The sequence below is a fragment of the Pleurodeles waltl genome, chromosome 4_1, assembly GCF_031143425.1.
Source record: "Pleurodeles waltl isolate 20211129_DDA chromosome 4_1, aPleWal1.hap1.20221129, whole genome shotgun sequence".
NCBI lineage: Eukaryota > Metazoa > Chordata > Amphibia > Caudata > Salamandridae > Pleurodeles > Pleurodeles waltl.
The window spans coordinates 1,017,355,387-1,017,371,453 of record NC_090442.1 but is presented as its reverse complement, the minus strand read 5'-3'; the positions used below and the strand labels follow the sequence as shown (position 1 = coordinate 1,017,371,453).

Genomic DNA, 16,067 nt, shown 5'->3' with positions numbered 1-16,067 from the left:
ATAAGCCCTTGTCTTTTTTGGGTACTAGAAAGTAGCGGCAGTAACAACCACAACCTACTTCTGGCACTGGGGCACTCTCTATGGCTTCTTTGGCCAAGAGAGCCATAACTTCCTCATGAACAAGTGCCAGGTGATCCTCTGGCATCCGATCATTGAATGGTGGCATGGATCCTTGACAAAAACATAGAAAACAAAACTAAACAAAAAGCTCTTCTCCGGATCTGCGCTGGCTGGCGCAGAAAGAATGGATGTCAGCTCAATGGGTGGTGCCTATATAAATCCCACAATGTCATATCCAGGATGCACAATACCAACTACCTAAGCGGAAACAACTGATGCCACCTTACGGCACGCAGGAGTACTGCACAAGAAAAATCTCTGGCTCCAGGCTGACGCCTAGGGGAAATTCTAATGTAAGGAATCAGAAACTAGAAGTCTCTATCAGATATTAATTTTATTTAGTAAAGTAAGCTGTGTTGGCAACACGCTTTTGGAGACGGTTCATGCATGTAAGCTGATCATGGCAAATAATATATATTAAACATAAACAGCTAGGCTTATTTTAATACATACATTGAATAACGTTGCATAATGGACATTTTTGACAAGTTTGCACAACAGGTTTATTATACCTATCAAGTCCTACTTATTCTAACTTTTTTTTCTTTTACCACTCATTGTTCATTATTGTTCGGAAGGCAACCGGATTAACTGAAGCCCTGAGAAATTCTGAAGCAGGCAAAGCATGTTTCGGCTGCCAGATGTTTTTGTACACATTGTCTTAATTTCACCTTTTTGGTGTTTGTGAAGCATTGACAACAAAAGCAAATTATCGGTAAGACCTGCTTGGACCACTTCCTTGACTCAAACTTTTCCATACTTTGCATTTACTGATTTGTGTGCTCCGGTGTCATGGACTGTTATTTAAGATTAAATGTAGGCATTAGTTAGAAGCGCTGAGAGTTAATCTAACTTTTAATGTTTATGAAATAAATAAATACCTCAGTATGCCTTGCACTTACATCTGTCATACAGATCAATGTTCCTCAGACAGGTTTGGCACCAGTTTTGTTTGTAGTATTTTGTATTATAGTATTGTAGTATAATACCCCTGATAAATGGATTCTGGTTTTCTACTTGTCACCCATTGTGGTTTTGAATTCAATTGGTTCAATAAATATTTGAATTTATTTTTCCACTGTTTCGTTTGATAGGTGTTGCTTTTTAATCACTATAGTTCCCAGAATTGGTGTTAAATTTGATATTTAAACCTTAATTTTATTTAGGGTATACTTTTCTTTTACTATGGCTTATTAATAATTTTTGTTCATGATAGGGATGTTGTCAATATTTTGCTTCATCCCATTGATTTTCGTAAAACGATAGTTTGATATTTTATATTGCAACACTTGACATCAGTGTATTAATGATATTTTTGTAGTAGATACATTTGTTGTCAATACTACTTCATTTTGTGCAGTGTGTGTAAAAACAATATTAAAGTAGATATGTAAGGGAAAATATTTTTGTATGACAATACTTTAGTTGTTAATACAGAAACATACAACTGCTGAGGCTTGTACAAGTGCTTATTTTCACCATAGCACCTTTTAGGAGGTGACTCCAAATTACGTTTCTGGATCACAGTCCCACAAAGTCCAACCTAGTGGTATTTCACCTACAGACCACATTGCCAGCAGTAACCGTGCAAACAAAACCAAATAAATCACTGTTTGCATTCATTATTCAGCATTTTCAGCCCTAATATTTAAATCAGGTGGAAAACCTCCTGGAGCACCAAGCACAAATAAAACATTTTGGGGGGTTAGTGTGCACCTAGGATTATTGGTTGAGTCTGAAGTACCCAATTTTGCATAGTTTGAGTGGTTTTAAATTCATACAGAATTTGTCCACTTCATTTGATATGGTCAATCATGCATCTTATGTTGACTATATTGATGTGTCTGGCCTTGTGGCCCAGCCCTTCAGTGGTTCATGCTATTTTTGTGTGTCCAAACAAAGGTTGTTTCAATTTCCCCTCTTCATTCTGTCTTACTGTCAATGTCTTGAGAGTGTGACATGCTCTTGATCTTCCACTTTTTTTAGCCTCAAATTGAGGTTCTTCACTCATGCAGCTTTAAATTCTTCTCCGATAATGATGATGCTCACCTTTTGCTAAAATTCAACCAATCATTAACTGATGCAGTAATGCACAGACAATTTCTTAAAGATAAATGGTGGCCTGACAGGGGTCATTTTCGCTGGAAAAAACAATAAGTGTTGAGCAATGAACTATGGCCTGCTTGGCTTGGATCTACAACAAAATCTATGCATCTGATGAAACATCTATGAGCCACTTTTAACTGTGAACTCTCCTTTGAGGCCCACATTCAGACAGTCTGGTCCACAGTTTTATTTAACTCCTCCTACTTAATAACATCTTGTCTTTTATTTCCATTCACCACTATACAAACATGATTGAAGAGCATCTTCTGTCACTTCTAGACTATTAGTACCCATTCTATCTCAGCTTAACTAACTCTGCAATTTAGAGGCGTCAGGCTGTCCATGATATGATGGGGAATCTAAGATGTGACCTCTACAACTGTGATAATGGTTTGCAAGCTGGGCCTCCTTTTCTCTGACATCCAATCACAAGATCCAATTTAATATTCTTTGCTGGCTACTGTTGAATGGACTGGTCTTATTGTCCAAGCTAGTAGTAGCCAACACTCTTTCCAAGCTTTGCAGTCCAGCTTTCAAGCTTCACTTCATTTTCTGAGTTATAATTGGACACCACGTGGAGAAGGAGCTACCTGTTTTTTGGTTCAGTGATCTGAAATAGCGTTCTGCAGAACAGTCTCCTCATTGAAAATTGTGAGCCATTTAGTAAGGTGCTGAGGACCCTCCTGTTTTGTTAATCTTCACTTGTGCGTTGTTAGTTCCTGATATTCCTTCACTTTTTAACCTGATAAGATCCTTGGGCTAGTTTCTAGTACAAAGCGAATGTACATATAAAGACAAACATTTCAAATGATATGTATCAAACTAGCTACAACAAGAAGAACCAACAGTTGTTAGCAAAGAATTTAGTGACATTGTTAGTTTGCAGGAAGCTTTTACAAATTTATTTTCCATTTCCTCACTGTTAGAAATGGGGTCTCTAGCTGGCAGTGGTTTGCACCATGTCCAAGTAGGGACCCTCACTCTAGTTGGGGTAAGGGAGTTGCACAGCTAGGATGACCCCTTCTCACCTCCTTGGTAGCTTGGCTCAAGCAGTTAGGCTTATCTCAGAGGCAAAGAGTACTATATTTGTCCGCACACACTAACACAGTGAAAACACCACAAAAGTATACCACACCAGTTTATAAAAGTAGCAAATCTTCATCTGAGTAAAATATAACCAAAATGACAAAAATCCAACATACACAAGTAAAGAATTATCAAAGATTAAATATAGTTTAGCACTTATAAACATAATAGCTCCAACTGGGGCTATCATGACGACTTGACGGAGTCGCTTCCAACAGAGTTGTATAGACCCCGGTTACAGTATCTTGGAAAAAGATGAGGAAACAAAGACGTTGCACAGAGGAGGGATGGGGAGGTGAGGTGTCGCTGGAGTGGTGCAATGTTGGTCCCTTGCTGCCACCAAGGAGGTGAGGCGTCTGTTCCTTAATGCTAGACAGGGGAGGTGAGGTGCCGGTTCCTTACGGTTGCAGAGGAGGTGATGCGGTGTTGACAGCGAGACGTTGAATTCTTTACGACAAAGCAGGGTCGATGAATCGAGGTGTCAACTTCATGGTGTCGCAATCACACCACGGGGCCACAGGTGCTAAGCTGGAGTCAGGTGCCACAGACATCATTGACACAGCACTCTGGATTCACGCTGTGGTGGACTTTGGAAGCACTGCAGCAACATCAGGCCTGTGTTGCAGGTCGTGTTTGTTGCACTCAGTGGGGACCACGGCTGCAGTGCAGGCAGCGATGCAGTGACAGAGAGCGGCCCTGGTTCTGAAGTAATTCTGAAAGTTGATGTACTTGTTTCTCCCTTGTTGCACCTGAACTCACTCCCAAGGGCTCTGAGTCTGGATTTGGCACCACTTGGCAAGTCAGGACTCTCAACAGGAGAGCCCAGGCGCTGGCAGGTGAAGTCTTTGATGTCCTTAACACTTCTTAACAGGAGGCAATCTCAGTCCAAGACCTTGGAGAACCTTTGGAAGCAGGACGTAGCAAGCCAAGTAGAGTCCTTTCACTCCCAGGACAGAAACAGCAAGCATCAGGCCAGCACAACAAAGCACTATGCAGAGTGGCAGTCCCTCCTTCAGCATCCAGCTCTTGTTCCTGGCAGAATGTCCTCAATCCAGGAGGATTCTAGCTATGTGGTGTCAGAGGTCCAGTACTTATACCCATTTCTTACTTTGAAGTAGACAAACTTCAAAGAGAAGTATTTGTAGTGCACAAGACCCTGCCTAGCCCCAGACACCCTCAAGGGGGTTGGAGACTGCTTTATGTGAGGACAGGCACAGCCCGATTCAGGTGCAAGTGTCAGCTCCTCTGACCACTATTGCTCCGGAAGACCCATCAGGACATGCAGGGCACATCTCAACTCCCTTTGTGTGACTGTCTAGAGTGAATGCACAAACAACCCAACTGTCATCCTGACCCAGACGTGTATTCAGCAGACAGGCAGAGGCATAGAATGGTTAAGCAAGAAAATGCCCACTTTCTTAAAGTGGTATTTTCAAACTTACAATTCAAAAACCAACTTTACCAAAATATGTATTTTTAAATTGTGAGTTCAGAGACCCCAAACCCCATATCGCTATCTGCTCACTATGGGAAACTGCACGTAAAAGATATTTAAAGGTATTTTGCATGTTACCATAGAAGAGAAATAGGTCTTGCAACAGTGAAAAACAAAATTAGCAGTACTTCAAAATATTGTGACATATAAAACACACCAGTACATGTCCTATCTTTTAAATAAACTACACACTGCCCTTGGGGCTGCCCTGGGCCTACCTTAGGGGTGACTTGCAGGAAATAAAAGGGAAGGTTTGGGCGTGGCAAGTGAGTGCACTTGCCAGGTTGACATGATAGTTTAAAACTGCACACACAGACACTGCAATGGCAGGCCTGAGATATGTTTGCAGGGCTACTCATGTGGGTGGCACAATCTGTGCTGCAGGCCCACTAGTAGCATCAGAGTTACAGGCCCTGGGTACACCTGGTGCACTATACTAGAGACTTACTAGTAAATCAGATTTGCCAATCATGGATAAACCAATCACCAATACAATTTAGAGAGGGGGCACTTGCACTCTACACTGGGCAGCGCTGGTAGAGTGTCTAGAGTCCTGAAACCAGCAAAACCGGTTAGGAAAAATAGGGGGAAGAAGGCAAAAAGCTTGGGAATAAGCATGCAAAATCGGCCGGGTCCAACACCCTCCATGACATGCTCTGTGGCTGTAATTTAATAGTGCTATGGTGACTAAGAATGCCTTGCTAACTTGAAATAATACACCAGAAACCCTATCAAATGATCTCAAAATAGGTACCAAATCCACAGCAGTCATTTAAAATATGTGTGAACCTAATTAATGGTAAAACCCCTTTCTATCACAATTTTAATAAAAATAACCATCTGCAACAAATCAATCATTCAATTAGAGTAGGAGGAGTGATTTTACCTAAACAGGAGTGGGTGATATCACTTATGTAAAACGCTAACGAAAAAAATGTTGCAAAACGTGTTATTTCAAGGATTTGATGATGGTTGCTACTGAACACAGATGACAATAAATGGGGGATTTAGAATTGCTAGAAGTAGAATCATACATCAATATTTGTAGCTGTTTATTGTAATAATCTGAATTTACATTTATTTTAAATAGGAGGTGCTTGCATTCATTTTTGTATCTTGCCAATTAAAAGTTAGCAGTGACTCACCTCTTGTCCTCCATCCAGAACACAGAGTTTAGCACTTTGCTTTTTAGCATCAACCAGTACGTTAAACATGGTACACACAGAAGAAGGTAGGCGTAGGTCAGTAGATTTGGTTGTCTTCTGCAATTTAAGCTCAAATGCCATTCGTGTTCTGCTCAAAAGAAAAGGGAAGTGATTACATTGCATCAAGAATGTTGCAGTAAATATAACCAGCTTGTGAGTTAAATTTTATCACGGAACTTACTACCACAATATGTTTCAGCAGGGTTCTTCTCTCAGATGGAATGGCTCAAAAGCTTTGTCCTAAGTGTTATTGGAGTGGGGTTTACATGATTAGACCATACATCACTGAAGTGTACATGGGCTCCACACAAACGGGCCACTGAAATTTGAATAACCGATTTCAGTCAAGAAAGACAGGAAGGACACATCCAGAAGATTAGGTTGTGAAAGACAATGCTTATCTATAACTTTCCACCTTTTAGGTAACTAATGTAGATTCTCTTCTGATGTTGAAGAAATCATTGATCTCAACAAGGTCATCAGTAAAACTGGTTATCTGGTCACCTTTTTGGAGGCTCCATTTCGGATACTCAGCTGATGTATCTTGCATTTAATTGTACAAAGTATTGTTTCACTCATTCAGTCACACAAATGAAACATACAAAATGAGTGAAGGTAGAAAAACATGTAGGTTTAATGGAAAATCTTTCATGGAATATAGCCAGGACTTTGGGATAATCCGGATTTTTTGATTCACTGTTTTTTTTATGTTAAGTGGATTTATAAAGCGCAGAATACCCAGGGGGTGTCTAAGCGCTGAACTGCTGAACCAAATAATCCGAACTGCAATTAAAGATTGGAAAGCCATGTCTTTAAGGCTTTCCGGAATGTCAGAAGATTGGGTGACTCCTTAATTTCCATGGGTAAAAAGTTCCATTCCTTGGTAGCAAGTAGCCATGAACTTCTTCTGCCCCAAAAACGTTCTTAATTCTAAGGACATTCAAATATTGGGTTTTTGCTGGACGAAGTGTTCTGTATGGAGTATATCACTCCACACATTCCTTCATGAAAGCCGGAGCAGATCCTTGTAAAGTTTTAAAAGCAATACATAAGACTTTAAAGATATTTTCTTGATTGGGAGACAATGTAATTACCTTAAGATCTGAAAGGCTGATTGGTATTTAGGGATTTTCAAAAGAAGGTGTGCTGCTGCACTCTGTACAGCCTGTAGTTAATTTATTAGCTGTTGCTGCAGACGAACATATGGGCTATTACAGGATGTAACTACCAACTTCTGTAATTTCGAGGGAATGTAAGGAAGGATTTTCTTTATAGTTTTTAGCACATAGAATGCTGATGAAGTGACTGAGTTTATATGGTCGATAAATGCCAGCCTATCATCTAAAACAATACCAAGACTCCGAGCTTTCTTCACTGAGGATGGAAGTGCCCCCAGCTCTTGAGGCCATCAGCTCGGGACCTGAAGGGAGTTTGGGAATCAAATAGCAAACCTTCAGTTTTATCAGAGTTTAGTTTTAGACAGCTGCTGTCCATCCAGCCACTGACTGCTAGCATGCAGTCATGGAATTTGGGCCCAATGCAAGAGTCATTCTTGGTAAAGGAGGCAACATTCTGTGTGTCATCTGCATAGGAGGTCAGCCAAAGGAGTCACATACACGTTAAACAAGGTGGGTCTCAAGGAGGATCCTTGAGAAACCCCACACTGCAGCTGAAAGGGGTGAGAAACAAAACCACCCAAGGCTACGAATTGTTCAGAGCCGTGTAGAAAACATCTTAGAAGATTCAGTGCCATGCCATCTATCCCTAACTTGCCACGACGAATTAGAAGCAGTCCGTGTTTCACAGTATCAAACTGTGGATACGTCAAGTAATATAAGAGCTGCATTGCCTCCGTTATCCAATGTTGCTCTTATTTCTTCCATAGCTTTGATAAGGGCAGTTTCTGTGCTGTGCCCTGGTCTAAAACCAAACTGTGTGGCATGAAGTAGATCATGAATGTCTATGTAATTCATTAGCTGTTTGTTCATCATTTTCTCTACAGTCTTAGAGGGCAATGGTAGTCTAGAGATAGGTCTCTAACTATTTGGGTCTAGGGCATTCAGAATGGGATTGTCTTTAAGAGTGAGAGGAGTGATGCCCTCTTTCACAGCATGGGATCATTGCCTCCTTTAAACATAAGAGAGAATATTTCCCTTAGTTGCAGAGCAATGGGATATGGGGCAACGTTGATCCCCGGGGGGGCAAGGATCATGCGGAGAGCCTCATTTGGTCAGTTTGATAAGGTCTGCAATCTCTTTGACCGAAAGCACCAAAAATCCCTGAGTGGGGCCCTCAGCAATGGCTTAGCTGGGCCTGATTGATCATTGTTACCAGTGGACCTATGACAGAGGGAGCTATTTTGATCTAGATCTCCTACAGGCCATTCCTTATCAATAGAAGAGGTATGATTGGCGCAGGGGGAAGTACTCGGATCGGACATCGAAGCTGGCCTTTCCTTTGGTGGAAGTGTGATTAGTGAATCTATTGTAGATTAATTCTACCTTATTACGGAATGCGTCTGCCAAGGTGTTACAGAAAGCTTGAGTTTTACCTGTCAGTTTATCACTGAACGTGTTGGGGCTTTACGTTTGCCAATTGTGTTAAACAGTTCCTTAGTACAATTTTTCAATGATTCAATTTTAGATGTAAAAAAAAAACCAAGTTTTTCTCTAACAGTCATTGATTTATACTCTGTTAGCAGTTTCCTATATTTTGATTTTTCTATCTCACTATAGTCTCTCCTCCATAATCTTTTTGTTTTCTACAGTTCTGTTTAAATTTCCTGAGGTCCTCAGATAAGCATGTAGGTGTTTCTTCAAGAATTTAGTTAAAATCTTCAGCATTAATTCTATGCCATGCCCTGGTAGTCTGAGCCTGTATACGTTATCTTGCTACTTGCCCTAACATACTATAGTTGATATCAAAGCAGATAGCCTTGTGGTCTGTCCAGGTTAGGGGAAAAGCCTCAATATTTGTCAGTAAGTCGTTATTTGTAAAAATCACATCAAGGACATGCCCTGCTAAATGGGTAGAGAAAGAAACACAAAAGATACTTGGTGCGCCACAGATTTCATTACACAAAAATATAACTTCCTGTTTCCCAAATAGTCAGCTTAAAGGGCGAACAGCTCTAGGTACAGACTAAAATGTAACTAAGATGTCTGTATCGGTTAAGCAACTACAGAGTAACAGAAATCGACACACTTCTGTGGACATATGGAAGAGAATCTAAGGTGTGCTGTCAAGTCATGGATTTTAAATTGGTGTGGAGCTGAAATGAACTCATAATCTGATTTTTCAAAGAGAGCACTAATTAAAAAAAATATATGATATAACAGAATATATACAATCCTCATTACAAGATATACAAAGATAAGATAATATTTTTTTAAATATTTTATCAATTAAGCTGACACTTGAAAAAACTGCCTGTGGAGGAAGCTGAAAGATTGGGATATTGAGAAGGTTTGCTCTTGGATTTAATATATGTTCATATTTATCTTTGGTTCAGGTATGGGTATGTCACAGAAAACAGCAACAAAAAAATTATAAAAATGTGTCCTGCGCTAAAGTTGTTAGCTATTATCCCTTTAAATTAGCAATATCACACCAAAGAATCGTCAGACACACAGGAGAATTGCTTTCGGGTAAGCAAGTTGAGAAAAAAAATGTAATGTTTGAAAAGCTTTAATGTGAGTGTGTGGAAAACTAGATGTTGCTATAGAGGACGCACTAATTAGCATCAGTACCTAGGTGTTCCTCTATCAACTACTACATCAATAAAATCCCATTTACAGCAGTATGTAGATGAGCATTAGTCATTGACAGAATTCAATCTCATGTAAGGATTTTTAGTTATTTACTTATTTTCAGTTTTATGTAGCATGTACAAAGTCGGAATGAGCACCACAGTGCTTTACAAAGAGTAGGCAGAGCCAGAATTACATATTTGCAATATTAGTTATGACTAAGGGCCTGATCACGATCTTGGCGGATGGGCTACTCTGTCGCAAACATGACAAATATCGCGTCCGTAGTATTACAAGTTTCATAGGATATAATGGACCTTGTAATATGGCAGACGGGAAATCTGTCATGTTTGTAACGAGTATCCCATCCGCCAAGATTGTAATCAGGCCCTAAGTGTTTTGGGATAATACATAAAAACAGAAATACAGTTAAAAGTACAAAATAACTAGTGTTACATATTATGAGATGACAGTGCAAGATATATGCAATAAATGCTTTTTTGCATAGTCTCATCAATTAGTTTTTATTTTATGGACCTAGAAAGCTGGCATTTTGGACTGCTAAATACCTCTCTCTTCGAGAGCTTTTCCCATTAAATTAGTAAATAGCTATTGTCATATTTTGGGCTGAGAAAAGCCCACAGAAAAGCTGCACAAAACATTCACAAGTGGCAATAGATGCTGAATTTCCATTATGGGATGCACTGCCGCCTTCTACCACCCACAGATGGAAGTTTAAAAACATAGCAGAGTGGCTGACAATGAACTCTGTTGCTCTGCATTCAAGAATCTAATGTTACCATGGCAGACTAAAATGTTTGTCATGTCTAAGCCAAACTCTCTGAAATTAAGCCTACTGTAGGGAGTATCTGTAACCAGCAATGCCCAGCTACATAATATTCAGAAATTAACATGTAAGATTTATTATGTAGCATGTTTATGTAATAGAAGTGAAAGCTATTTACTACTTAAATCTATTTACTGCATGTAATCTAATCTTTACGTATATAGGGCTATGAACATAACATATATTTCATTCTTGCAACATTTTAGTATACAGAGAAAAACGAGTTTATTTGTGACCTTTGATTAGTAGTACAAAGGTTAGAAAAAAAATCATTGAAAGGTTGTTAACTTAGTTCTCATGAACAGTGTTGCCTCAAACAGGTCTGCTTATACGGGACCCTCCTACTTCAACTGTAATTCGCTCACTGCAGCCGAGCATGTCATTTAATCATCTGCCTGGAGGACAGTCGTCCTCTTGGCACAGCAGAAACACAAGGGAATATGCTTATAGGAGATCACGTGGCCTTTCAATGCTACCCATGTACCTATCAGATAGCTGTGAGTGGGAAAGGAGAAATTGATGCAGCTATCACACACAAAGGCAGACGGGGCCACCTGACATCTTCACTAACATACCAATGACAGAATGCAATAGGAAGGCCTTTAAAGAACGGTTCCCCAATGGAACACTGGCTTCTTGCTCCCACGGAGGACAATTGATAGGTGACCTCTAAGGGTCTAGGGAGCTCAGACAGCTAAGCTGGACAGTGTGGGGACCTTAAAATAGGACTTTCTGAGGTAGTTTAATCTTAAACGTAAGAAATCCTAAAATGTAGACGTTAAAGCATGGGAAAGATATAGTTAAAGTCTTAGAAGTCACCACCAGTCACTACTTAGATACTACCAAGAAGGAAGCTGCCCACAATTTGGAATCAGAATGCTGCCTGAACCTAAAGTGCAGCAGAACATACTGACAGGCCTACTTCTGCCACTTGAGGAAATACTGAGGGCAATCATGCTTCCAAGAATATATCTAGTTTTCTGTGATGATGGGACTTCTTCCAAGAAGAAGATATCCAGTTTTCTGTGATGTTGGGACTTTAAAATATTTGGACTACCCACACTTGGACAAGGTGCTGAAGATATTCGAGGCAGGTTCTTGGTTACAAAGATATCCTAGTCCATCCAACTTTAAGTTTTTTGAGGCAATGTGCAAGGATGCCTGTAGTGCCACAGGAAGCTGCCAACTGACCTTGTGGCCATTGCTCCCAACCTTGCCTTATTGCCAAATTTCAAACTTCAAAAAAAGGTTTTGGCAGGCAGCACAACAGTGGGAAATTGCAGCAAAGTGAGAATAACTGCAAAGCAATCTCAGCGACTACAACTTGTATGTTCTTCCTGCACAGAGATATTGGCATCAGAATTTTAGGCTTTGCCCGCAGAATGGATCTGATGTACCCGACCTTGTGGAACCCATATCAGATAAAAATTCTTGTCTTGCACCCCTGGAGGTTACTGACTTCTGGAAAAGAAGCCAAATCAGAAGGTAAAAAGGAGAGTGGGGTGAACCACTAGGCTTTCCCAACTCACAATCGATCAATCAATTATGATCAGCCTCTGAAGGCATCTAGGACTGAATCACTGCTGAATTACTGTTGCAACATTGATCCTGACTTTTCTGCTCACATTGGTATTATGAGGCACATAGTAATACTGAGAACACATCCTCCAGGTCAAGCCTGGAGGAATTAGGCAGGAGACAAAGGTTTGAAATATGAAATAACATACAGACATCATGTTACTCCCCATTCCATCATGAATAATTTTTGATTCCAGAATTACCAATATAAGCAGTAGCTGTCATTTCTGACGTGGTATTACTACATTACTTGTGATATTGACACATAGAGGGTATACTGCAGCCACAAAATACACAATATCATCTCCTATATATTAAAAGAAGTCTAGTTGCAACATTGAGGGATTAGGTCCTTAGAGACCGATGTAAGCTAAGCAGTTTCTCTAATAGCAAACGTTACATTAAAGGGATAGTTCTGTTTCTGATACATGTGAGACCCTTGCAATGCATCCCTTCAACTGTAGATTCTTTTTTTCAGCCTTTAACTAATCAAGTCACCCACTGACATGTTGGATGTGGGCTAGAGGTTCCATGGGAAATTAAAAAAAGTTGGAAAACGTCAGCCTAATGATGAAAACTTTGGACATTGGTCCTGACAACATTCAGCAGTTGTGATCTTTTTTGCATGGAAGAGAAAACTGTGTTTTCTCTTCTTCTACTTAAATTCTATCCCACGAAGGACACTCCATTTTTTGTGGCACTCATTGAGAAGATAAGTTCAGATTTTGGGGGTCATTCTAACCCTGGCGGTCGACGACATCCAGGGCTAAAATGACGGGAGCACCGCCAACAGGCTGGCGGTGCTCCCATGGGCATTCTGACCGCGGCGGTACAGCCGCGGTCAGAAACGGTAAACCGGCGGTGTCCCGCCGGTTTCCCGCTACCCTAGGGAATCCTCCACGGCGGCGCTGCAAGCAGCGCCGCCATGGGGATTCCGACCCCCTTACCGCCATCCTGTTCCTGGTGGTTTTCACCGCCAGGAACAGGATGGCGGTAACGGGTGTCGTGGGGCCCCTGGGGGCCCCACTAAGATTTTCAGTGTCTGCATAGCAGACACTGAAAATCGCGACGGGTGCAACTGCACCCGTCGCACCCTTCCCACTCCGCCGGCTCCATTCGGAGCCGGCATCCTCGTGGGAAGGGGTATTGTAAATGCCAATACAAGTGTGCCTTTTGGTTCCCAAAACATGGTGTCTATCTTACCTTTTCACACAGGCCTCCAGCATATCACTAGCCATGAGTTTAAGTCGCTGTTCCAAATGATGTGAAAATTCAGGTTCTGGCCAGTGCAGATCATAAATGAAAACCTGTAAGGCATCCAGCTTCCAAAAGAGATCTTCGGAAGTGCTTGAGCCATTGCTAAAATAGAAAGGAAAATAGAATTTTGTTTACCATACCGGAGTATCTCTAGGTAACATTTAGCTAGGATGGGTAGAGCATATTTCACAATATTATTAAATATATAAAGATGTAAAAAAAATTGAAAAATATATTACTCATTCAGAAGAAGTGCTGAAGGAGACCAACATACGTCTGCATGCACTGAGGTCTATGTTTTGAAAATGGGGGTTGGGTCAGTGAGCCAGGCACGCATTCTCACCACTCTTCTTCTTTTATGGATTATCTGTCACTGTATTGCTTTTACAATGGCTTTCCTCAAAAATTGTCATAAGCAGTGCATGGCAGGGGCACAAGTTATAGTTGGCAGTGTTAACTATAACTGTTGAGTTTCTGTGCTTTTTGAGTTTTTTGAGTTCAAAAAGATATGTTGGCAGTGACATATTCACCTAATGATATTGTCACTTTAACCTTCGTTTTTTCCAGTGAAAAACAAAAAAATATATTTTTTTATATATATTAAGAAAACAAATGTTAAAGTGATGTTAAAGTTCAGTAGATCTTTCAGTGTCACCGTAATGCTTTAAACTAAAAAGAAAGCACTGAGATCCACCAGTTATAGTTATCTCAAGTAAATATAACTCACACCCTAAGTTAACTGTAACTCGCACCCTCTCATACACTGCTAATTACCTCACAACCTGGTGACTTTCAGTGTTTCTTGAGTTGAAAACGTTAGATTGTAACCAACATTTTCACCCAACTATAATGTCACTTTAACCTTTGTTATTTTCAGTGAATTGCTAGAGTGTTTTTAATGTCAAGTAAAATGTAGTTACCATGCGTAAATCCAACTCCTGCAGTACACAGCCTTTGGCCGTGCGCAATTGGGGGTTGGCTGCAGGCCCTGCATCCAACTCCCCATGAGCATCAACCCCCTGTGCATTTGGATTGATCTGGCTGCAGAGCCTTGTCTCTAAATAGCTAACCCTACATCACACATGGCCTTCTGCAATAACAAAATATAAAAAAGTAGCTTATTGGCTTTATCTGAGAGGTTAGCATCTCAATATATATAGAACAGATCTATCATCTTTCTCCACAATTACCAACATTTTAATCAAATGTATATTTCAATAATTCACACAATGCAATGTTTATTATTATTGATTACTATAACAATGTTTAAAAATGTCTTAATAAAAAAAGTCTGTGACTGTTTCTTTTTACATTGTTCTACTCACTATATCGTGTGGGTAAAATGTCAAAATAAATAGTCAGAGACATATTGGTGTACAGGTACACCCGTTGCACGGCCGCTACACCGCCGGCTCCATTAGGAGCCGGCTCCAATGTTACGGCCGACATCCCTGCTGGGCCGGCCCAGCGGGGATGTCGTAATGCGGCCGGCGGGATTGCGGCTGCATAGGAGGCCGCTCTGCGGTCCAGCATGGGTGGGCGGCCTCCGCCGCCCGCCAAGGTTGTAATGAGGCCCATTGTGTTTAAAGAAAACATAAAACAAACATATCTCTTGAGGTTTTTTTTCCAATTTTTTCGGCCTAGAAAATTAAATCATAAAAACAATATGGCCTTGCACTCCAGCTGAAGAGCATAGAGTTTAAGCTGGGAGAGCTTTAAAAAATATGGTAAAATCTCCTTGGGTCATGGAGTCAATGACCCAGGATACTTACTGCCTTTTATTCTAATGTTGCTGGAATGGCTGCAAAAAAAGTCTTGCAGCAAACCACGTCATTAAAATAATGTTTGGTGGTTCCTCGCCCCTTCTAAAGACATCAACAAGCTAAAAACAAAAACATAAATAAACAGGCCTTGCAGGGCATTATGAAGGGCTCCTTAGACAGAGCAGTGAATAATAAATGAGCTGCTCTGGCCGTTCATTTCTTATTCACTGTTTTTCACAGTTTTTTTCTGGGTGTCTGGGTATCAACCCGGATATCCACTATCTTTTTTTTTTTTTTATTACTTTGGAGGCTGTAGGGGAGCCCCAGATTTCCAGCAGCACCGGTGGCTCCCCTGCCTGCCCCCAACCGGGTGCAGCGGGAGCTGGCATTGCTCCTACCTCATGGTAGCAGGTTTCTTTTCTCCCATTGGCCGAGAGCAATTCAATGGGTGGAAGCATATTACACTTTTTCTGCCTGCGCTCCTGGACAGAAAAAAAGACAGTGTCCTTGTGTTTGGGGACCCCAGGACACTATTCCTGAGCTGACCCGAGTGATGGGAATCCCAGGGCCATTTAATAGCTCGGGGAGGAGGACCACGCTCCACCCTCACCTATAAAATGTGATTTGCCATCTCTCTGGGCCCTGGCCCTGGGTTTTAAATTTGTTTATTATTTTTTTTACAGCCCACACATTTGTTTTTAAACATTTTGCCATGGATGGGTGGATCCACTGAAAATTCGCAGCAAAATTAAACAAAAAATGTTTTTGGCACGAGATAGGGTCCCTCTGGAATCTCACTACCAGGCCTAGGTGGCCAGGGTATCCCAGCCCTGCCTCCTTATGTCTTTTTTTTTTCTTTTT

The 16,067-nt window shown here is 40.8% G+C and overlaps 1 protein-coding gene across 8 annotated transcripts in view; it reads right to left on the bottom strand.

The window, feature by feature from the left end:
* CADPS2 (calcium dependent secretion activator 2) overlaps positions 1 to 16,067 on the bottom strand; it is a 1,861,089-nt gene that overhangs the window by 310,122 nt on the left and 1,534,900 nt on the right. For all 8 annotated transcript variants that reach the window (XM_069229895.1, XM_069229888.1, XM_069229890.1 and 5 more), the window contains 2 exons: positions 13,390 to 13,545; positions 5,953 to 6,100 (listed from right to left, as the gene is read on the bottom strand). In XM_069229895.1, coding sequence (XP_069085996.1) covers positions 5,953 to 6,100; positions 13,390 to 13,545 — 304 coding nt within the window. The remainder of the gene's footprint in view (positions 1 to 5,952; positions 6,101 to 13,389; positions 13,546 to 16,067) is intronic.